Source organism: Clarias gariepinus, chromosome 22 (genome assembly GCF_024256425.1).
Source record: "Clarias gariepinus isolate MV-2021 ecotype Netherlands chromosome 22, CGAR_prim_01v2, whole genome shotgun sequence".
NCBI lineage: Eukaryota > Metazoa > Chordata > Actinopteri > Siluriformes > Clariidae > Clarias > Clarias gariepinus.
This window is the reverse complement of record NC_071121.1, coordinates 10893792-10918137: the sequence shown is the minus strand read 5'-3', so window position 1 is coordinate 10918137 and position 24346 is coordinate 10893792. Positions and strand designations below refer to the sequence as shown.

General features: G+C 38.1%; 1 protein-coding gene across 3 annotated transcripts in view; it reads right to left on the bottom strand.

Annotated features, from left to right (window-relative positions):
• phc2a (polyhomeotic homolog 2a (Drosophila)) overlaps positions 1-13867 on the bottom strand; it is a 39906-nt gene extending 26039 nt beyond the window's left edge. For all 3 annotated transcript variants that reach the window (XM_053483205.1, XM_053483206.1, XM_053483207.1), the window contains exons 1-2: positions 13772-13867; positions 339-631 (exon numbers count right to left, since the gene is read on the bottom strand). In XM_053483205.1, coding sequence (XP_053339180.1) covers positions 339-575 — 237 coding nt within the window. In that variant the 5' untranslated portion in view covers positions 576-631; positions 13772-13867. The remainder of the gene's footprint in view (positions 1-338; positions 632-13771) is intronic.
• Positions 13868-24346: the final 10479 nt, after the last annotated feature.

Genomic DNA, 24346 nt, shown 5'->3' with positions numbered 1-24346 from the left:
AATAAAAGGGAAGAGCTGTAAAAAAGAATCATGATCATATATTAATTCCCCTAAGCCTAGGTGTTATCTGGTAGAATAGAAAAAAAACACAGCTTTTCCTTTTTATAATTTTAAAGAGAGAGAGAGAGAGAGAGAGAGAGAGAGAGAGAGAGAGAGTGTAATGTTTATTGTCTGTCTGTAGAGGGCAGTAGAGGAGCATAGCAAAAGGTTAGTTCCTTGCAGGGTCCATTTTTTCCCCAAAAGCAACACTTTCCTTCACAAATGTAATTGTCTGACGAATAAAAAGTAGGGAATGGGAAACCAATTTTAGACTCAGTGTTTACCCTAGTGCATCCTACCTGTACTGTCTGCCTGTCAGGGATTCCTCCATACACTGATATCTGTGGCAGAGTCTGCGGTCTGCTGCTGGCACTGACACTGGCGCTGACACTGGCACTGACACTGGTACTGACATTGGAGCTGACACTGGTCATTCCCTGGCTGGTGCTGTTGCTGCTGGAGCTGGACGTGATGATGGGGTTGCTAGGGGCAGGAGCACTGAAGCCTGAGCCCACTGAGGCCTGAGCCCTCTCCATGGCAGCCCTACACCCTCCTGGGCTTGATCCACGTCTACAGCTGGTCTGCCCAAAACCTGATTCACATACACAGAAGAGACAAAAGTGTGAGTGAGAGTCCTTTGAAGATTTGAAGAACTGCTGCATGAAACACTTTTTGATTAAAACCCAAATTTCTTAAGCAATACCGTAAGTGAGTAGAATGAAAGGCATGTCCTCTGGAACGCAATTTAGCTTCAAATTAACCGGAATAAGCAAGGTGTTTTCTGAATGTAGCATTCAGTCAAGGTTTTCTTTATCCAAATTGTCTTAAAATTAATTTACTGTAGGTGATAAATTCCTAAAAATAAATAAATAAATAAATAAATAAATAAAAGAAAATAAAAAAAAGGAATGCACCCTAAATAGGATGTCAATCCATCATGAACACATACATACGGTATATTCACACACTCGCACATAGAAGCAACTTAGCACACTTATTGCACAACACATACTTGTTCACTAGAACAAGCTCTAGATCGAAACATGGACCCTGAAATTGTGATACAGCAATTCAATCCGCTGCACTATCATGCCACCTCTAACCCAGTAACTGTCCCAGGAACTTTGGTGAAGCTATGCAAGAAGAATACTAAAATTTCCCTACAAAGTATCAATCATGCTAAAAAAATATTTTAAAAAACTATCATAAAACCCCTGACAAGCTTCTTCATCATTTTCACCAACAAGGTAGCATGGCGGCTAAGTACTTAGCACAGTCACCTCACACCTTCAGGGTTGGGGATCTGAATCTCGTTCCCGTTATTGCCTGCATGGTGTTTGCATGGTCTCCATGTGCTTGTGGGTCTCCATGTGTTTGTGGATCTCCATGTGCTTGTGGGTCTCCATGTGCTTGTGGGTCTCCTCTTGGTAATCCGGTTAAATTCTATAGTCCAAGAACATCCAGTCTACGGTGATTTCCAAATTGCCTGTAAAGTGTGTGTGAGTGTATTTGTACCCCATACATCGCCCCATGACCCTATACATGATGAGCACTATGGATAATGGACAGATGGATATATTTCCATCAAAAGTCTTGATAACAATTTAGTTTGTTAGCTGAGCTCTTCAGCAAAGCATCTTGTTTTTTTTTCCCCACTCTTGCTCCTTATCAATAATTCCTGATGTTGCTTGAACTTGCATATTTACACGAAATGAAACATCATATCAGCTTTTTTATAATCTACATTTGTGGACACCAGACCCGCACTTGAGTTTCTCTGACTCAAGTGCAAGTGTGTGTTCTCTTCTGCTGTCTGACTTTTTAGGCTCAGGGGAGCTGTTTTCCCACCATAAAACAAGTTTGTTATGGCTTCAGCTTTGAGATTGCTAACACCTGCTCTCCAACCCGACACCTGAGATGAGAGACCTCAGGCTTAGGTTACCTGCAAATCAAATGTTCTGCTGTCACTAGAAGGAAATTTAAGCTATATAGATCATGAGTTATATAAATCAACTCACACAATGAACAGAGTGATAGACAGCAAACAAGCTGCTTTACACCATTGCTTCTCAAATTGTAACTGTAACAGAAATTTCACTGACCTCCCAAGTACAGTAATCGATTGTGTACACAAACAGTACCAAGCAAAAGTTTGGACACACCTTCTAATTCCACGATCTTTCCTGATTTTTATTGCTTTGTACACTGTGAAGGCATTCAAAACATGTAATAATCTTCTCTGAACAGTTGATATTGAGATATGTCTGCTATTTATTACAAGCACAGGATGGAGATGGTGTAGGCCGTACTTCTGTGAATGATGGTATCGTCTCATGGTGGCATTGTCTCATTAGCCCAGGTTGCCTAGCACACCATCACTGACGGCTACATGGACACTAAAGACGCTTTTGATGAAGTAGAAACAAACTGTTATAATTAACGATTCATGAAACAACTATGTTTGCAGCTGGACCATTTATTAAGATTAAATTTAAGAAATTGGAACAAATATTAAGTACCCAAAGATTGGTCTGTTTCAACCACTCAGCATTCAACATCACCAGTATAAAAATGACCGACCTAATCATTTGTCATCATCTGTGCTTGTTTCTCACTGGTTCATGCCTAAGGTTAAATTTTATTTTATTTTTTCATACTTGAATGATTCATAGGTCAGTGAGCACACAAAAAAAAACATTCCTTTAAAACTGGTCAGGGACTGGACTGAAATTGGGAGTCAAAAATGAGAGCCAAAAAAAAAGCCTTTGGGAAGCACCGGAGAACTATTTCTCAAGACTACAATAAAAATACAAGAAAAGTCTGGCTCTTTGGAAGCAAAATATAAAGAAATAAGGAGCGGGCTTAAGACTTTTGCACAGTACTGTATACACAACCTTCCCTACCACTCCAAATGCCCTGATCAAAAGTGAACTCTAAGTGGTGCAAACAGGACCATTTCTTAGCCTTGCTCTCTCAGGACTTTTCAAAAAGGCACTTGAGTCAACAAGATTTGTGGCTCAGTCTTGTCTGAAAGGCAGTTGTGTATACTTTGTTACGCTGCTTTGGTATGCTTTCGACATTGGGAAATGTTCTGCCCAAAGAAGCATTAAGGGAGATGATTGCTCCACTGAGAATCAGTCATACATAACAATTATTTCAACATTATAGGGTATGAGTTTTTAGATCTTTCTTTCAACTAGGAGTGTTTACTGTAATGAAAGGAGCAATGAAATAATGCAAAATAATGCTGCAATATATAATCAGGTAAAAATGTATAAAACATGTAAAATTACACAGAGAAAACCACCTCCAGATGACCAGTTGTGTGGAGTAAAATCCTTTCTCTCTTTTCTGATCCTCAACTCCTCCTATTACAGAATACTGAGACCCTGAGTAACCATTATTCAAACCCACTTCAAAGCATGGGTAAAGAAATAGGCAAAGTTGAGGTGGAGACAGTTATCACAGAAAACAACAGTTGGCGGTACCGGCCAAAACTCCCTTTTCTTTTATGCGGTAACATACCACCTCGCAATCCAAATCAGAATGGATGTCTACCCATATGAGACTATACACTTGCTAAGACACGTCCAGATTTCTACAAAATCCCCAAATCCTTAACCACAGACACATAAAAACATTAAAAACTGCTTTTATACTAAGATAGGTCTTCAAGTCTATGGACACATAGCAAAGAGCAAATCAGGGTGTATTACTTTCTCTCACCTCAAAATTGACAGACCATCAGATTTAATTAGTGCCATTCTACTGAAGCAATTAAAGGTTTCAAGTGCATTATCAAATCGTTTCCTAAAAGAGACATGCATCTCTGTTCCATCTTTCTTTCACACTTTCTCTTCATTATTTTGCACTGCACATTATTCCAGTCAATTTGCCCTCCAACCAGCATTAGTTAATGGTCGACCTTAGACATTTACGGCAACTGGATGATGCCTTTGTTCTTCTGCTAAAGCACTGGAAAAGAACTGCCACTAACCTGTTTTAGTCAATCAGAAGCAGATTCACTGAATCAAACATCCTGTTATTGATGTTTGATTGATTTTGGTGCATGGTGTTGGCATTTGTGGTATGTTTTATTAACAGTGCAACTTGCTAGTAGTGAGTCAAGATAGAGGGGTTGCGACAGAGATGGGGTATTAGCCAAGACCACATCAAACAGACAGTCTTTGCTCAGGGTGAACTGACACCAGATGGATAAGAAATCCCCTCTGCCTGCCTGGACAGGCTGAAGCTGAACTCTACCTGTAACCAGCTAACACGAGAACTGCAGAAACATAAACAAGGTTACTGACTAATAACTGTCTGTCATCCTGGGTCTCAGCATCAGACTCACTCTGCCAACGGTTCAGATGAGTTTACAGTGTACAGTATAATATGTATTTAAATTTTGCACTTTATACTAATATGATGAAGAAGTGGCTTCGAAACTCAGTGTGCCACTGGTGTGTCTCTGGTCCCATAGTAAAAGGCTTTGGTGCACTGGATGTTCTGGAACCTGTCTGTCTGAACTTTTGCCAGTGTAAATTGATCCTCATCATCACAATAAAAATATTACTTAAAAGAAGAATTTGATGAGTTTTACCGTCTAATATAAAGTCTGTCATTGTCTACATGCAACACAAAGGCATTGGCTAATGGTATATCAACAATGGCACCATTTTCACACTCCAGCTATAAGAAAAAACAAATCATCCTTGAATTGATAATTAATTTTTAATAACTTTAAGTTAAGTCACTTTCAGTAACTACTTTGTCCTGGGAAGTGTGCAAAATAGGGAAAGCACTGCTAATAGACACCATCTGCCTAACCATTCACACACTCGTTCACACCTAGAAACAATTCTTCTTAGCACTAATCCACCTGTTGCTATGTGTATGAGAGAGATGGAATTTTAGGGTTCTGCACTTCCTAAAGTAGTCCTATGTAGAACCGTCAAGAATTCCTACAGAGGTACAAGCAAAGTAAGGATTTAGACTCCTAATTAGCTTCTAATAATGCACTTGGTTATTAGTAAAGAATAAGACCCACTTCAGACATGTAAGCATGTCTAAGATGACAAACCAATAATTTTATTTGCATTTAGCTTTTTGTTCTAAATGTATTTATAATAAGGAGGTATTAGCGTAAGTAATAATAATGTACACTGTTCTGCTATAACATTAAAAATATTAAAATTGACAGAAAATTCCCCAATGTTAATTAATGAGTCCAGGTCGACTTAATTAATCAATAAATACCCGAAGGTGATAAATCAACACTTAGGTTTTTTTTTTTTCTTTGGAGGTTTTGGGTTCCCCTTGTGCCACTGGTGTGTCTCTGGTCCCATAGTAAAAGGCTTTGGTGCACTGGATGTTCTAAAACCTGTCTGTCTGTCTATCATGGTCAAAACAGATTTGTCACGTGACCATGATTTGTCCTGCTTTGGCTTTTCTTTGGGATCAGGCTGGACAAGCTGACATTATCTCCCCACGGGCATGGTTGAGCCTTGGGTGTCCATGATCCTGGCTTGACTTTGCTGGCATAGTCTTAGTGATCAATTTTATTAAATTCACCTCTCAGTGGTCATAATATTATAGCTGACTGTAATGTAAACTATTGTTTCCATTCTTTTTTTTTTTTTGCTATTTTATCCTTCCTGAATTATTTATATCTGTTTTTATTGATGTCACCAATTAATGTTTCCTCTACTGGAATGAAATCTGCTTTTGCCAGAAAATGTAATGCACTGGCTTCAATACCCAGCTTGCACAAGGGCTATGAGCGACAGACGGTTAAGACTAATGTCACGACAGGAACTAGCATGTGTTTCTGCCCAGTTTCGTAGGATCTCAAACACCTTGGTCTCAGGATATTAGGTCGATCACACTTGCTGCATGCTGTCAGTACTGACAACCCTGTCAATGAAAAAAGATAAATGAGAGAGAGAGAGAGAGAGAGAGAGAGAGAGAGAGAGAGAGAGACAGAGCTGTGGTTCTGATAGATACCTTATAGATCAATACTGCAGTCAAAGGAGCAGAGCATACCATACTGTTAAGGTCAGGGGGGAGTATCACTATAGTATCAGCGAGCTATCGGAGCGGTGAGGTATTCCATATTAGCCTAAGGGCCGTTGTCACATGCTGTTATCTTCTTAACATGCCTGCTTAGTATAAGTCAGATACAACCTTTCATAAATCAGGTAAGCAAGGGGTCAGAAGGAAGAAGGAGAGAGAGAAAGAGAGATAAAGAGGTCACACTTTAGATGGTGCATCAGAGTCAGCAGGGTGTTTGTCAGAAACTGGAAGGCAATAATACACCCCAACTGCTCTCAAATAGTCCCCGTAACCTCATGCTACTAGCAGGACTTCAGGAAGTCCTTGTCCTTTTTTATGTTGTTTTTTTGTTGTGGTATGCCATTATCCCACATGCTGGAGACAAATGCAAAAGTGATGAAATTTGTATATATATATTTTTTTAAAAAAGACTGGATTAGAGTCACAAAACTAAATTTATAGTACCTTAGCAAACCATGGTAACGAGAAAGCATAATTTACCCTCACTATTGCCATAAATGAAAGTGAAAATGTATGGAGCTAATAAATCATTCACTGGTCTGTGCATTCTGTTTACTGTTCGCCGCAGTCAAAGTAAGAAGTTTGTGCTCTCTTTCCACATTTTTCTCTCTTACTCTCCATCATCCTCCATGTTAGTGCATTCCCTGCTTTGTAGCATCCTGCCAGAGGAAGATTTGTGGCCCTAATTTCCTTAAGATCCACCATAAACCTGCCTGCTTTGTCTGCAGGGAAACTACCAGTTTGAATTATGGCTTCTGCTGTCATGGTCTCACTGATTGAAGAACCCAACCCAGGGAGTCTGTGATCGTAAGGGTGACATACTTGTGTTCGATGTCTGGTGAGTTTCTCCATGATCAATGATATGGATAAGAAGGACCTTATCTCTGAAACGTTATGAAGGGCAGTATTATAAATGCATTGAGTTCAGCAGGAAATTCAATTGTGTAGATGTTTAATTCAGCTTTCAAAACTTTTTCTTTACACCATTTCGAGGTGACCTTATAGCCATAAAATCGGCTGGTAGGGAGAAAATAAATAGGTAGCCATCTGTTTATGCACAGTTTTTTTTTTTAATATATAACCACTCCATATGTGAACTGCATGTGGGTTTAATTTCAGATTCATTTAGTAAAGCGTGCATTTGTAGAAACTGTTTATCTAATTAACATTTAAATTACTTGCCCACAATAGCAGATCATTTGTGTCTCTTAAAAACATAAAAGGAGATTGGTAGGACAGTATAGTAGACATGATAGTCTCAGGTTTTTTTTCTTGTTGGGCTAAACAACCAAGGCATCTCTTTATATTGGTTTTGAAATGAGCTCAAAACAACAATGTAACAAGATCTTCCCGAACCTTTTATCCTTATATAATATCTTCTCAAAACATTTGATTACATCACGAAAGGCTTTTTTAAACTAATTTTTTCTTTTGGTTTACTGTAGCATTGTATCAATAATTTCTTTTTTCAACAGTGATCATTATGGATTGCTTTATAGTGGAACCTAAGCTCATTTATCATGATTATTCAGCCAATTTAAAACATAATTAGTGTTATTTACAGCACTTTTGAATTCTCCAATCTATATATCAATGTGTTCGATCTAATATATTATATTTTTGAACCATTTTATGCTTTAATTCATGTAGAATGGTCCACATGCAGTAATCTAAATATATAAGTAATAATAACTATGTGATAATAAATGGATTTTTAAAATGTTGTTTCTCATCAAAGAAAGTTTTAAGTTGTTTATTTCGATTTTTTTTATGACTCGTCAGTGTCAGCACTTTGTATCAGTCAGAAATAAACTGTTTTTTTTTCTTTACAGAAAGGTCTAAACACAAAGGAAGCTGTTTAGAAGTTTCTTTGTAAAAAGAAAAAAACCGAACTTTTCTTGGTCTGACTAATTTCAGGAGAAAGTCAAGGAAAGACTGCTATCACGATAAGACAGACAATTTGGTTTCATGAGTGTTCCAGAACATTAAAGTTTATTATAAACAGATAGAAAGGATGATCTCCAAAAGGGGACAAACACTTCATATGCCATGGTTGAACCACATGGCCCATTGGCTTTTATTCTTACTTATCATTTCAAAAAACAACAGAAAACATGCCTTGATCTATTAAAATGTATCCTTTTTTTTAATCACACAAAAACGCAGAGTGACATGCAAAGGGGCTTTTAAATGCTAACATCCAAACCCTGGGGGAAAAAATCTAAATGAATAGAAATCTAATTAAAGCTTTCAACCAAATAGTCTGTTAAAACATTAATCGTGACTTTGTGATTTTAATGTGCCGGGGTTAATAATTGCCCATCATTACTATAGCTGATTATGTTTAATTCACTGAACATTAACATCACAATTAAAATACATATGGGGAAAAGAAACTACACAAACAAGCTGTTTTATCAGACGTCCATAAAGCTGCATTCATTTGAATGAGATCAGCTGATTTCAATAGGAAATACATTACAGCATGCAAGCCAGCATCATCAAATATCAAACATGCAAAAGCTGCAAAAGCCACCAGCATGTGACACCACGAGAAAGAAAGAAAGTCTCTGAATTGCCTACAGCTGCTGTCGGAGCAGGGCCTGATATCAGCATGGGCGACCCTGCCACACGTCTCTCTCTCTCTCTCTCTCTCTCTCTCTCTCTCTCTCTCTCTCAGAAACACTCAGACAGTCGTAAAGCTGCAATTTGACTGGGAGAGAAATCAGAGCCACACACGCCTCAGGGAAAGTGCTGCTCACAAAGGGACCTCAAAGCCTGCCAGGCCATGACTTATGGTTAGGAAAGTGTTTACTGGGCACAGGTGTAAAGTGCTAATCAATGATACCATGACGACTTCAAAGAGCCGATTGAAGAAACAGCATTTATGTTAAAATAAAGATAATTAAATGAAACGGGTTCGTCAAGCATGTCACGGCCGTAGCAGCATTGATGGACTTCTGGCGGAGACGTTTCTGCCTAAACAAACGGTGAGTCCTGTGCAGTTTGTCAAACGGAGATGGCCACATAGACAAAACACCTGAGCAAACTCAAACTCACATCTCAGGTCAAACAGCCACCTGTTATAGACCACTCAAGCATGAAGCGACGGGCACCTCTAAACAAGCACAGGACCGAGGAGTTGACAGATTTTGTATGCAGTCATATCCATCAGTCATGAAAAAACATAGGCTAGACAACAATGGGCTCTTTGGACATATAAGCACGATTCCGATTTAAACTTGAGTGCCATATTGTATATGCAGCAAAGGGTGTTAAATATGGCAGCTGTTTTCCCAAAAGTATCCTTTTACATGAAGAAAGAATGCTTAATAAGATCCTTGCATTTATTAAAACTATTAATGTGGAGTAAGATTTCAAGTTATGAAAATTTAACATGGTTATCCACATTCAGTGTAAAAGAATTGGCTCAGTCTGATCCACTGATGATTTATGCAACATAAATATGATATCAAGGGATAGGAAACAGCTTGTCCACCGATAACATCCATAGGAATCAGCGTTTTTTAAAGCTCATTAATAGTCAGCCCAAATAGTCATGAAAATTCCTTGTTTGTCAGTACAACATAAAAAAATTAATGAGGAAAATTTTAATTAGTGCTTCCTTTGAAAGCTGCACTGCATTTCAAAACTCACAGTAACAGTTATTCTGCAACCGGAGTCTTACACGGGAGAACTGGTGCATGGTGCGTGACTAAAATACACAGTGCAGTACAGGGTACGATGCACATGCATGCTTGGACGCTGCGTTTTGGCCTCTCGTCCACATGCAGACTGTGTTTTAGGTCACTGAAACCTGACCTTGTGGAAAACACCTTCCCGGGTGAAGATAATTAGAAACTCATTTTGACATGTGGACATGGAAAACGAAGTTTTAGGCTTGTAAGACCAAGCGCCTTGTCTTCTGCATCTCCTAAACAATTATCTATGTCAACATTTAAGATCTGACAGAAAGAAAGAGACGTCTGCGATCATTCTGTAATAATTTACACATGTACTTGTGCATGTACACTGTAATGTAACAACTCCTGATCTGGGTTGTCAAACCTTTTGAATGGTTAAGAGAATAATTGGGTGCAACAAGTACATGCATGCAGGACTCAGACACATAAAACAACCTGAAACATTCCTTTGGGGTCAAATGTGAGGCGGCTGGATAGAAGATGAGCTGAAGAGAGCTCAGTAAATATATTACCGTCTGACAAATGAGTCGCTTGGACAGGCATAATGAGTGATACAGTAAGGTGCATTGAGTTTGTCCTCGTGGCTGGATCATGTCAGGGGGAAGATCAGGAGATTTGGTGCTGGAAAATTGGATTGGAATTTTTCTCCCTAATTAAAAAAATACTTCAGTATTATTTAGAATTCAAAGCTTTTCAGTATTATTTAAAATAAATTATAAAAGTAGGTTGCATTAATAAACATATACAATATGGAAGATATTCTTTGAACCTTCTCCACACTGTTGCAATAAATTTAGAATAGGAAGTCATTGTATCTTCTAGTTTGATGATTTCCCTTCACTGGAAAAAAGAGGCCCAAACCTGTTCCAGCTTGACAATGCCTCTTTGCACAATGCAAGCTCTATAAACATATGGTTTGCTAAGGTTAAAGTTGAAGAACTCAAGCGTCCCTGACTTCAACCCCAGTGAACACCTTTGGGATTAACTGGAACGCCAACTTCGCCCCAAGACTTCATGCCAGACATCAATACCCAACTATACTAATGCGTTTGTGGATAAATAGACAAATCCCAATAGTCACGTTTAAACATTATGTGGAAAATCTTTCCAAACGATTGGAGGTGATTATATAAGCAAAGGGGGACCAAGTCTGGAACAGGATGTCGAACAAGAGCCTTCTATTTAATGCGCATTGGGATGTGAGTGAATAGAGTCTAGCTTTAACTAGTGCAGGGTGGTTTTCTCCATTAATTTGGTTAATTCTGAATAATAGAATGGATAGAATTTTGCTAATCTACAGTACAATAATAAGATTTTAAGCTGCAGTAAAACATTTAGATGACACTATTGGTCGCATATCTATGAATAACGTATCCGGAAGAGGCGGATGAGGATTGCCTGATCTTTAAAAAATCAATAGATAACTGATAACATTCACCAACACCACTTGCACGTTATAGGAACTCAAAAGGAAATAAAGATAGATTCTAAATACTATATTAATATGCACGTCATATCTACACTGTATATAGTAGAAGAATGATTTTATACTTAAATTACACTACAGAAGTAACAATATTGCCCAAAATTAGTTTACTGTTGATGCACATGGGTTCTTCTGGGTTCCCTGATTTTCTCCCAAAATATGTCAGTATATCAGTGTGTAGACCTTCTGCCCTACAAAGTGTAAATGGAAATGTGAATGTAAATGCAAATGTAAATTGCTTTGCTGTACAATACAGTGGACACACATTATCACAGGTACTGTCGAGACTTTGTCGTTATTTAATATGGAAAAGCTAATCTGTTGTCTTTCCCATCATTTGATATTACATGATATACTACCGGCAGGTCGACAACATTCTTGAACTTTTAATGATCTGCTGCTGAAAGGTTTAGCATTGTGTGCATATATAAGATTAATGTGTTTGGATATATTACATTACACCCATATTAATGTTAAAACACACATTACCATGGAAACATCTTACAGGCTCTGTGTGTAAATGAATTACACTGCATACTCTTATAGTTACTCTTAATTTAATTATGGCTATATAATAATATGAGGTCATTTAGAGCTCTGGAAAAAGATTTTTTTTTTGGATAAGCTACATCTTTTGATATTATTGTATGTAAATATATTGCGTTTTAATTAAAGCTCCCTTATCAGATTACACACAACAGGTTCTGACCTTGTGTACCTTTTACAAATGAACAAATACAAATTATCTGTATTTTATGAAGAATAAAAATCAGAACCCTTAGTTATTTTTATTTGTTCAACTTACATATTTCACTTGAGTAGAAATTCTGTTCCTAACTTGAATATGTTGATACGTGAATAATGCAAAAAAAAAAAAAAAGGAAGCCAGATAAACCAAATAACCCTTCCATATTAACAGATGAAACCCTTCCATATTAACATATTAACAGATGAACAGATGAAATGAAGACCATTTGATCAGCTTGATACAGCACCTAAATAAGCATGTTTTAATAATTTATTAAAATGCAGGAATTATTATTATTATTATTATTATTATTATTATTGCTAAGTAATGGTGATTGTATTTACTTTATTAACATTAAAGCAAATTTCAATTAACAAACAACTTTACCTATATTAACTATGAATTATTGGTACTGATGGTGTCAATGTAAATATTACAAGATATTTGACGAAATGATAATTACTCCACATTAGAAGCAGTGTAAAGTGTTTGTAAGGGGCGAATCTTTTACTGCGCTAGTTTTAAATAGCTGTTGAGCTGTTTTTGTCACGCAAACCCAACCACCCTGGTTGTAACTAAATCCTTTAGCGTCATAGATATTAAAATTGGTATTAGACAAACTTCTACCGCATAATGATCTCACCAGAGTTTCACTCATCCTTTCTTCCCCAATAGCTCCGACAGCTATGGAATTAACACTATAAAAGGCAGCTGTGTTTTCTTTAACGCATGTGCAATCACAGTGGATTACAAAGGTGTCAAGACCACGTCCTTCATCCCTGTTTTCCCCTGATGCACAGGTGACCAAATTTGACATATTTGAATAGAAACCTTATGCAAAGTAAGAGTGCAGACAGGTATTTGGTTTGCTGGGAAGACGAATATCACTTAGTTCAGCTCAAAATACGGTGGAATAGCCTAAAGATCAAGGGTTCTGGAGTTTATGACGTGATGCAGACGGACAAGAGAATGCACACAAGTGCGAGGTGAGCGTGGCTCAGGTCTGGGATTTTGTTTACAAAGCAGGGGGTCAGACCAGACCAACGTGTGTGGAGAGGGTGCAGATGGTCATGTTATTTGAGATGCAGTGTGGTTAAACACGTCATATCAGCACCACATAGGTCAATAGTAGAACACTCTTCCGGTGTTCAATGCGCCGTCCCCTCTTGGGGATTAAGTGGGGTCTAGGAAGGTTTTGAATGGAACAATTTCTCAAGTGCACACAGAAAGAAACAACTTATTAGTAGTCCCTAAGGGACATCCAGAAAAGACTCATTTGTCTCACATCTCAACGATTGTCACTGGTACAGTATATTCATCGCAAGAAACTCTGGGCCATGCAAACTGTCTTTAAGGAAAAATATTTGTGTTCATTGAATCCCAGCCAGATCACTCCAGTCCATCTCGTAGCTGTTTGTCCATTGCAGAGGAGAAACTCAGTAAAGTATGTGGTGGAATCCAACTGAGCAAACAGTCATGTTGTATAAGAAAACACATGCAGAGAAAGGCATTTGTCTTGTGTGTGGTGTGCAAACACTGATACTGTACAGTACATACGGTCTCTCTCTACCTCTCTCAACACACACATTCAGACACACACCCACATGCAGTATATACAGCCAGAGGCATGAAGTAGGATTTCCAACCTAGTAATATGTAGCATAATCATATAAAGGCAACACGCAAAGTGCAGAAAGCAATGAATCTCCATGTCCATACCTATCACATAGACCCTCGTCCTCTCGCTTTGCTTCAGTGTCTCGTGTCTTCCTTCCCTGATATCCTACACCATTTCTGAGTGCGGCTCTATCCGGCAGGACAGACTACACCAAGCAAGTGAGGAGGAGCTCAGGAGGAGGGAAACAATTTCAGCATGAATTAGCATTCCAAAAGCAAGCATGTGACTTTTGTCTCTCCAATCACAGAGCAGCATGTCAGTCTGGACCTCCCTGCGCTCCTCCCACCTCCTCCTTGTTCTTCTCTTCTCCAGTAGAATAGCTGTGACAGGACTGGAAGACATTGGTGTTGTTGTTACATAAGGAACACTGTATTCAACAAAAGTGCCTGTCTGGAGGGGTCCCGGGAACATCGTGGATAGGATGGCAGTCCACTGCAGGACACCACACACACTCACACACACACACACACACACACACACACACACACACACACACACACACACACACACACACACACACATTCATTCATTCAATCCCAGAGGCAATTTAAAGACGTGTATCAGGGAGGAAGTGGGAGGAGAATGGGGAACCCCGTTAGGAAATCCATTCCCACTCTGGGAAGACAACTAAACTTAAATAGAGACCCTGGAGCAAAACTGCACTACCTTACTATCCACCTTGAGCGGCGTATGGACAGAAGCAAGCAATAAAATTCACAGTGACTGCCATAAATTTCCCAACTTGGTCTTTGTCACCTTACTTAGCAAAGCAAACATCTGTCCTCCAAGTGCACCCTACCCCTTATCTTCCTGTAGCCCTTGCGTCTCATTAAAACTGGGGCTGTTTATAGCAAAGCTGCCTACAGCCCTCTTCTGCTGCGTGACCCGAGCCACCCCAGCTTTACAAGCCCTCTCAGCACCGAGGGTTAGAAAGAAACCATTCTTGAATGTCAAGCACTTAAAGGGACACAATTAATCTGGACCCTTTTTCCTTTGGCCATGCTCAGGGAATTGAGATGTGAAGAAGTGAAGTTGCGTGCAAACATGACTTGGGGTAATAAATGTTTTCGGAAATGAAGCTGGATGGTGCGGAGCTGAAGACTGTTAAGCGATGGATGATGTAATGGTATGAGACTCACAGGTGCTGAGGTAGCATGAAGATAATTAGACAGGTCAGAAAACAGGCAGGGGAAAATGAAGGAGGTGATTGTGCCAGTTTCTGCACACATAATAAGTTCCTTATGGTTTCCCTGTACGCACTAGGAGAGGAGGTAATGGGGTAAAGTTTTAAAGTTATTGTTGTCTACGCAGCACATGTTTGCACCAGATTCACATGATCTAGATGAGCAACGTCATCACTTGATACTCATCTGACCAACATATGCTAGGATATTTAGCCAATGGAACCAGTTACTTCTTTGTAGTTCGCTTATTATCCGATCTCTGTGTAACAATTTACATGCAAATATCTTAAAGACATGTAAAAAGAAATATTATTCATACACATTAATGGAATGATAGGTTTCTGAATTGACTGTGAAAAGCAGTGAACTGTTTGGTGTGGCCATCACATGCCTTTAAAATTACATCAACCCTCTAAGGAAATTACAGTACAGTTCTTACATGAAAGTTGGCAGGTCAGTCGTTCTCATCTCAGCATGTTAGAAAACTTCTTGCCTTATTTTCGTTCGGGTTTTTTTAAACAGACTTTCTTCGATATTACTTTTGTTTTTGCATGTCTCGTAGACCATGATATTTTCAACTCAAATGTAAAGTTATTTTAATGATAAATGATTTTTTTCAAAGATTTCTGTAGCTTTTACATTATTGTATTTTTTTTAACTTGCACAAAACAAACTTTTGTGATCCAGTGAACTACTGTACATTCACAACATTTTTAACATTTCGTAGCATGCACTAGAGTCAATCTGGACACACCAGACCACATGCTGTAAACCGTTTCCATTGTTCCAGAATTCAATCTTTATGCTCCCTAGTAAAGTGAAGTCTTTTCTTCCAATTAGCTTCAATAGGAAATGATTTACTTATAGCCACACATAAGTTTAGTCCCAATCCTGAGACTTCTTATATCTTCCCTTTTCATCTTTTAGTTTCACTACAGTTAATTTCTTTATCTGCCATCGCACCAAGCGATTAAGTGATTCATTCTTAATTTTTTTCCAATCTTTTTACACCACACTTCTCCACACCTCTTCTGCAATGAGCACAGAGGATTGCATTGAGTCTTGTTGGTGTCATGTTGTTGCTCTTGTTTGCACATTTGCACATGCAATTTGTTGTATTTTTGCTGTCTTTTGTATAGTACTTTTGTTAATTTATGTTGTTAATGTGTTTTCTCTTAGCTTAGTTAGCTGGTTAGTTTTGTTAATTTATGTTTTGATTTGATGTTGTGGGTAGGACCTTGGTCTGTTTCGTTTCACTGCGAACTGAACTGTATATGGTTAAGATGACAATAAACGCCTACTTGACTTACCTATTTGACTTCAGTGAAGTCGATGGTTGAACTCTACCCTTCCAGGTTGTTTAGAATGTGTTGGAAAAAACTGTACTTAAATCAATACCAGTCATTTCAATGTTTTCATTGCTTGATGCAAGCCAATTGTTTGGGGCCAGAAACGTTATATGTGCAGACTTGTTTGTTTTTAGTCCTGGAGAACGTAAACATTCATTAATATTCAGGTGATTATTTTGCTTCATTATCATGGGCTTATATGGCCTACCTACCTCTCTGTTACTACTAGGAGTTGTTTGGTAACTACATTGAAACTAATAAGAACAATATACAATGAAGAAAATGGAATAACACAATTATTGTATAATTAATGCAGTTTAATTAACTAATGTTTAATTTATAACATGACTTACATAAGTGCATACATACTTAATCAGCCCTATATTTTTGGTGTTTGGCTTTTAGCTATTCTTAAACGAAGTGTAAAATACCATAGTTAATATTTCATCGTTTTCTTTTAAATGTTAGCTCTAGTATATAAGAATGCACTTGGGTAAAGAAAGTGAGTTGAATGCAGTGCTCAGTCTGGCTTTATCTTGGCTACTTGCCTCCTGATCAGAAACAGCAGGTCTCCAAAGTGGTCCACCTCAGCTTCCTGGAGAGTAATTTACAGCTTCCTGTTGTCAGCACTCCTGTTGATACTAATCTCCTGCCTGTTACAATAGCAGTAGGGCTCTTACAATCCACTGCTGTATCCACGATTAATAGGTACCTCGGGCTAAACACCTGAAGTGATAAATGGGCCGAACAAACACATGCTTGTTGTAACACTCTCCGTTTAATGAGTTGCGGTAAGTTAAAGCTTCCACATAAACGCTGTGATGCTCCTGCTGGAGAGACATAACCCTTCAGTCGTTAGTGATGAACCTACAGGCACTCATTTCTACATAACATTACTATATGTCAATGGAGATTTGACAGGAAATATAATAATGAGGATGACAGAAGGGAGGAGTGGAGAGGATAAAAGACAGAAGTGAAACTGCTCTGGGAGATTTTTTTTTCTTTACGCTGTCCATCCTAAACCTCCGTTTTAGGAGCCCCCATCTTTAATGACAGCTTATTTCAGTGGGTGGGATGGAGGTGACTATAGCACATAGGCTTATGGCTGAAAGATCCATCACTTTTTATGAGGCTGTTGTCATGTGCAAAAAGGGGTAATGCTCCAACCCAGCTTTGTTTCTACTCGGCTGTAAACATTGGACTGTCGTTTTAATTGCCCCCATATATACGAACGACCCTTACCTCCCTGCTCCGGACAATAAATCAGTCACACCACGGTCACACAAAGGAACCAGGTCTCTGTCTCTCTCTCTCTCTCTCTCTCTCTTGTCTGTCCACCTCGACAAACTCCGGAGTCACACCTAGAAACACAACTTTTGCTTCAGGGGAGCACTCACACTCATAAACCTGCTTCCTATAGGGTTTTAGTTATATACCCACTACATTAGTCTTCTTATGTTCCAAATGGACTGTGAGAACATTTATCATCCAACTACATGCACAGTCACAGAAACAAGTCATGTTTTTCAAAATAATTACAGCAATACAGGGAAAAGGGCACTCACTCACTCTCTCTCATCATCTATAGCACTTTATCCTTAGGGTTGTGGTGGGTCTGCAGCCTATCCTAGGAGACTTAGGGCACAAGGCTGAGTACCCCCTGGATCAGGTCTACGGCAGGAAAGGAGCACTGAATTAAATTAAAATCACAACTTATTTAGTTAGTTTTTTTAATGATAGAAATTGCAACAAAGCAATCCAGATGATTTAAATTCCTAATGAGCAATCAAAGCTGACAGCATCAATAGATAGAAACTAGACTCAAAGGAAATCCATGCTCTTCTTGGTGACACCAGATAGTGGCATAATGAATCATTTTCACACCTCTACACTGTAAATCAAACGGCTCTAAATCCTAACCTTCAAAATGTCTTGTTTGCCCCAGTATATCATACATTCGTTTGTCTTCATTTTGTCCTTAGGGTATGCAAAGATCTGCACTCTTTTGCATATTGCAACATTGGGAAATGTCAAATCACGACACTAAAAAACACTGGAAAAAACTGTGTGAGGTATCAACCATACACACATACCTGTGTACAGGGATCAACTATAGTATTACGACGGAAAACATTCATTCCAGTGTTGTATAGGGATCCTCTTGGGCATGACTTCACAAGACCTCAGGGGGTGTGCTGTGCTGTCTGGTACCAGGACGTGGACAGCAGATACTTTAGGTACTGTGGGTTGGAGGGTGAGACCTCTATTTATTGGATTGTTCATTCTGGGTGTTCTGGTGGCTTTCTATTATAGCCAGAATTGAATTTGTTTGTCTAAGGAAGAAAAAGAACAAAACAAATCATACAGTATATTTAACTACTTATTTGTGGAAAAAAGGACATGATTAAATGGAAAGCATTTTTTGATTTGTACACATTTTCTAACATTTCATACACATTTCCATAATTTTCCTTTGATTGTGTAAAGCTGCTTTAGAACATTGACCTTGTTAAAAGCACCATACACATAAAAATCAAAAGGAGCTTAAAGGGTTCAACACACACACACACACACACACACACACACACACACACAAAATACTATATGTAAATTATATAAATATATAGGAATAATAAGGACCTGTAAGACAGATTGTCTTTGTACTAGAAATGCAAGAGCCGCATTATTTCAAAACAGAAATGCATTCATAGTATAAAGTTAAATAGCATAGATTTAACTAAATTGCAACTTGGAACTAAACTATTTTCCAGCATAATCTAGCTTTAGTAGCCATGTCTGACAAAAAAATCAATACTATTCAGAAAACATGAAATTATTAATGTGCCTTTAAAATATTAATAATAAAAACCAGAAGCATCTCCCTGAAAACCTTTATTCACAGCTTGATCGTGTCTGAAATTATTTCCTGCAATATACAGTATGTGACACTTACATCTGTATCCAAAGGAACCGTAATGATATGCATTATATAATATGAAGGATGTACCTTTTAATTAAAGTGTTTGTTTGTTTGATACATGTTTGAATATTGTTTTTGTAATTCATTGTTTTCTTGACTATGACTTAAATGTGTTCTTTTTCACCAGGTTTGCATACAACCCTGTCAAACCTACCTGGTCCATCTACTGCTGCCATCTACTGGTCTTTTTTAGTAAAATATTTTGCATGGCTTGAAGTTCACACCAAACCCTACACTACTTCTGTTCATTATCATGTTGGAGTTTTCTCTCCCCATGAATTCTGCACAAATGTTCCTCTTAAAGGTCACATCGTGGTGCTATGTAGAAAAAAAAAAAACACTGAAAAAGGGTGATTAACAACTGTGCATTGTTCTATATTCACAATTTGGAACTCTACCAGATAAGTGAACATTATAAAGATTCTAATGTAATTCTGCTTTTATAATATTTATTATAAAAAAAAAACATGGATCATGTGGGTTGCAATGTACACTTATATGCATTTTGGCATGGAGACATGGTGAGGACGATCTGCTGAAGTAAGAACAGGGCATCAGAATGGCTGATGAGCATGGCGTATAGGGTTTTCAGATACAACTATTTATTCTTTACAGAGAATGGTAGGAAAAAAACATTTTGCATGGTCTCACCAAGAGTGGAAAAACGTTCTGATGAGTCTCTGAGAATTTGGCATAAAGAACAAGAAAGCATGGATCCCCACTACTTTGTATCAACAGTTTAGGCTGCTGCGGGTTGTAATGGTGGGTAGGATGTTTTCTTGGCACACTTTGGGCCCCCTAGTACCAACTGAGCATTGTTTAGATGCCACGGCCTACCTGAGTATTGTTGCTGACCACAGGATAATGCGCCACAAAGCTGCAAACGTCTCAAACTGGTTTCTTGAATGTCACAATAAGATCATTGTACTCAAACCGCTTCCACAGTCACCAGATCTGAGTGCTGGAATGGTAGATTTACATAATGGATTTGCAACTGCGTGACGCTATCATGTCAATGTGGATGAAAATCTCTAACAAAATTTTTTCGACACTTTGGTCAATCTATTCCATGGAGAATTAAGCCAGCTCTAAGGGCAAATAAGGATCCAACCTAGTATTAGCAAGGCGTACCTAATAGAGTGGCCAGTGAAATGATATTGCTTTCTTGACTTTTGTATATATATAAAACTATATCTCTAACTGTATATAACTCTAACTGTACATATACATAGATAATTACAATGAAAAAAACTAATCCTAAAATATATATATAATATAAAAAAACCCTCTTTTTTTATTTAAAAGTACAAACGATTTAAAAAAGTATAGGGATTTACATTAAAAGGTGAAAATACCTTTCCAGTGTATTAATACAGTATGAATGGTGGTGACAGGGTGTGTGCGCGTGTGTGCACGTGTGTGTGTGTGTGTGTGCGTGTGTCAAGCAGGAAAAACAGAAAGCTGTTCACACCCTCCGCCCCTGTCCATCTTTCTTTCCATCCCTGCCAACATCATGAGTGCCACAGACCAGTCCATTTGCCATCCTTGTGAGACCACTAGTCTGGTCAGTGGGCCCACTAAAAAAGTGGTAAGTTTTTATTGTCTATTTACTATACTTACTCTAATATTTATTAGTGCACTCACCTGTTTTGTTGATGTTCTGTAACGTTTTCATTGTACTGTAACTGCACGCAGCTGAGACAGACGAGTGAAGTCCAGGTAGGTCTGCTTATCATGCCCTGAGGAGCAGACCAGGCCTGCATTCATGGTGTAATTAGATTATTATTTAGCACCGCACGTACAGTAGATGCAGCACTTTAATCCTATTTCAATGTGTGTGTTTTTCCATGTCTAATTTCCGGTTCAGTCCTGCCAGCAGTCCTGTGCCCTTATGTTGTTTAGTTAAATCTGTGTCATTGCATTTACATCACTACTGGCTCACTATTTCACTTTCTTTTCTGGGGTTGGGGTTATATCTATTAAATGATTTTCAGCACACTTCCACAAATAGAATCGTCATGAATTTCACATGTGACTTTATTTTTGCAATTTGACATCCACATGTGCTGTTTAAACAATCCAAATGCCAAAATGTTTTGCACTTTTTGTTCGACTTTTCACATATGTGTAGCATGTATATATTTTACATGTGTCAAATGAAACTTTTATTGTATTAAGTGTCTGTATTTTTGCATATTTGATTGTTGCATGTGATTTATTTATTTTGAACACATGGTAAATTCAAACATGCAAACTTAATGAATCAGCATGATGAAAGTCATCTTCATTTGTTCTCATAGTTATTACAACTTCAAAACCATTAACATTAAAACCACCTACTGTAGATTTTACAATCCCCTTGCTCTGACCTCTCTGGGTGTGGCTTCATGGGACCTGTGGGGGTGTACGCGGGTGTCTGGCTATGGGATGTTAGCGGTGGATCCTTTGGGTGCTGTGGATTGCGGGATGGGGCCTCCATGGATCGGGCTTGTTTGTCCAGTGCATTCCATAGATGCTCAGTCGGATTGAGATTTAGGGGATTTACTACCTTAAACGACCTTGAACTCTTTGCCTGCTACACGGCAGGTTGTGGTGCACTGAGTGTTCTGCCTGTCATCTGTTCTTTCTTTGTCATGTGGCTCACTGGCTTTTCTAGGGGATCAGGCCAGGTGGGTTAGACTTTGTTTCCTGTAGGCAAAGATGAGCCTTGGGATGTCCATGATCCTATCACCAGTTTACTGGTAGATAATTGATTATTTAATGTTATTCGATTCACCTGCTGGTGGTGTTACATAAATATTTCGTTCGGTACAGCTGGTTTTCGGATTAGTTTGGAATTACAGATGCAGTCTCAAAAAAGCAAAAAAATGCAAATCCTAAATGTCATGATGTACTAGATCTGCAGGGATGTATGTAAATATTTTGGTTAAATTATTAGTTAGTTAATGACTTAGTTATTAATTAGTTGGTTAAGTATAAATACCTTAAATAAGTATGATTTATAATTTTAAAGCTTTAGCTTGGTCATCTTAATATAATTTGAAGTGTGCCACTGAACTTATTGACACAGGCTAATTTGAAACTCTCGGTTGTGTGGGCCTGTCAGTGACTCGCATGGTCCATTATGTGTATGTCAACAGTGCTACCGTGTTCCCCTTTCAAAACAAATGGTGCAGTAATTGCCTTGCCGTTTATGCCAGATGGTAGGCAGAAGGTATTTACATTATTTACACCCATTTAGCTCTTATTAGAAGCGTTGACCTCTAACAAAACATTTAAAACCAACTGGTCCTTCCCCTGGTTTTAGCAATAACCAAATCATGCGAATTAATGTACATTGGTTTTGAGTAGATGCTGTTGATTTGCTGTCTGGTTCTGCAGCGTGAGCCATGATAGAGCTGGAGTTTGCTCTCAGCTGTTTGCATTTAAGTGGCTCATTGCACATAAATTGACAAAAAGGTCAGTAAAGGAGGAGGGTTAACCAGAGGTGCTTGTGTTAATACAATAAAGCTTGTCTCTGCTTCAGCTTTCTCTCTTGGGAGACATAGAGAGTAATAGCAAAGGCTCCTTTGGGATTACTGGCAAGTCAATTGCCTAGGGCATGACAATTTTATGCTGAAGTGAAAATGAGATGACGCTGATATTTATGACTCTTGCGTAAAAAAAAACAAAAAAAAAACATTTAACCCAGAGCCCAGAGAATATACACAGTAGAATATTATGAGAGATATATATGAGAGAATATATGTAGAGATCCTTTTCTTAAAGCAGGCTATTACAGCTTGTTTTACACATGTGTGCTTGCTGGAGCACATGGCCAGGGCATAGGTCAATTGTGTGGTCCTGGGAAACTCTCTAATTTGTTTTTGCTTGCCTATGATTTAATATGGTGGTAAAAACTTAATGCCTTTGGCTATGTATTAAACACTAAGTCTCTATACTGAGTCTATGGTGACAGACAAATAATTGGCAAAAAACCTTTGCATTTTTAGTCAGTATGTCAATATTGCTGTACACGAGACTAATAAATGTGTTGGGACCAGAAAACATTAAACTTTGTCATTTGGGTAACTTTGGGATAAATGTGTATGTGAAAATCTGAGACCGTTTAAATAACAATCCAACATCATTTAAAATGAAATTTTTTAATGTGCTGTACTGTAAGTATGTCTATTCATCAAGCAGTAAATCAAGAACCTCAGACGCTTATCAAAACTTTACCCACTTATATACATAAAGTGTCTGAGTGTATAAAGTGAAATGTGTTTTTAAAGAATATATTTGTGTGAGTGTGTATTTACAGTGTGTGTCATACAGGAGATTATTTTAAATGGAATTCTGAGTATTTCTGCTGAGTGTGCATTAATACAGTATGATCTAATAGAAAGACCACACTGAAAATAAATGCAAGAGATACCAAATTAAGAATCCCTAAAAACTATTTATATTTACGCAAATAATTTTAAGATTGGACTTTTCGCCCAGGTTATTCCTGATTTTATAATTTGCAAAGAAAACCGTGTTAAACTGAGAAATAATTTTTACTAGTGCTGTCAGATTTTTGAACATAACTGTATATTTAAATAATATTGTATTTTAACTATTTTAAACTAAATTAAGTTGTATTGCAATATAATAATCTTTATATTGTAATACAATATGCATCAACATACGAAGTAAATTTTACTAGTTACAGTAGGTCATCTCAAATACACTTACTTGTTCACTCTCCATACCACCTACAGTATACTGTTCTGGAGACTCAGGGTACGAAGGGCTTACACAATAGAATTTAGGAACTAGGGAATGCCAGTTAGCCTTTCCTGCCTTTGTTTGAACTGTGGAAAGAAACTGGAGTACCAGAAGGAAACCCACCAAGCACAAGGACAGCATGCAAACTACATGCGCACACGCCCGCATGGGATTCGAACCCCAACCTGAGGGTATGAAGCCACAATGCTTACCACCATGACACTGTTCCACCCGCAACATAACACACTTAATATTTAATGACATCATCTTTATCTTAGTTTTCCACAACAAGTTATTACTTTTTTTCTCTCTCCACATTCCAAACAATATTGCTCTATCACAAGAACA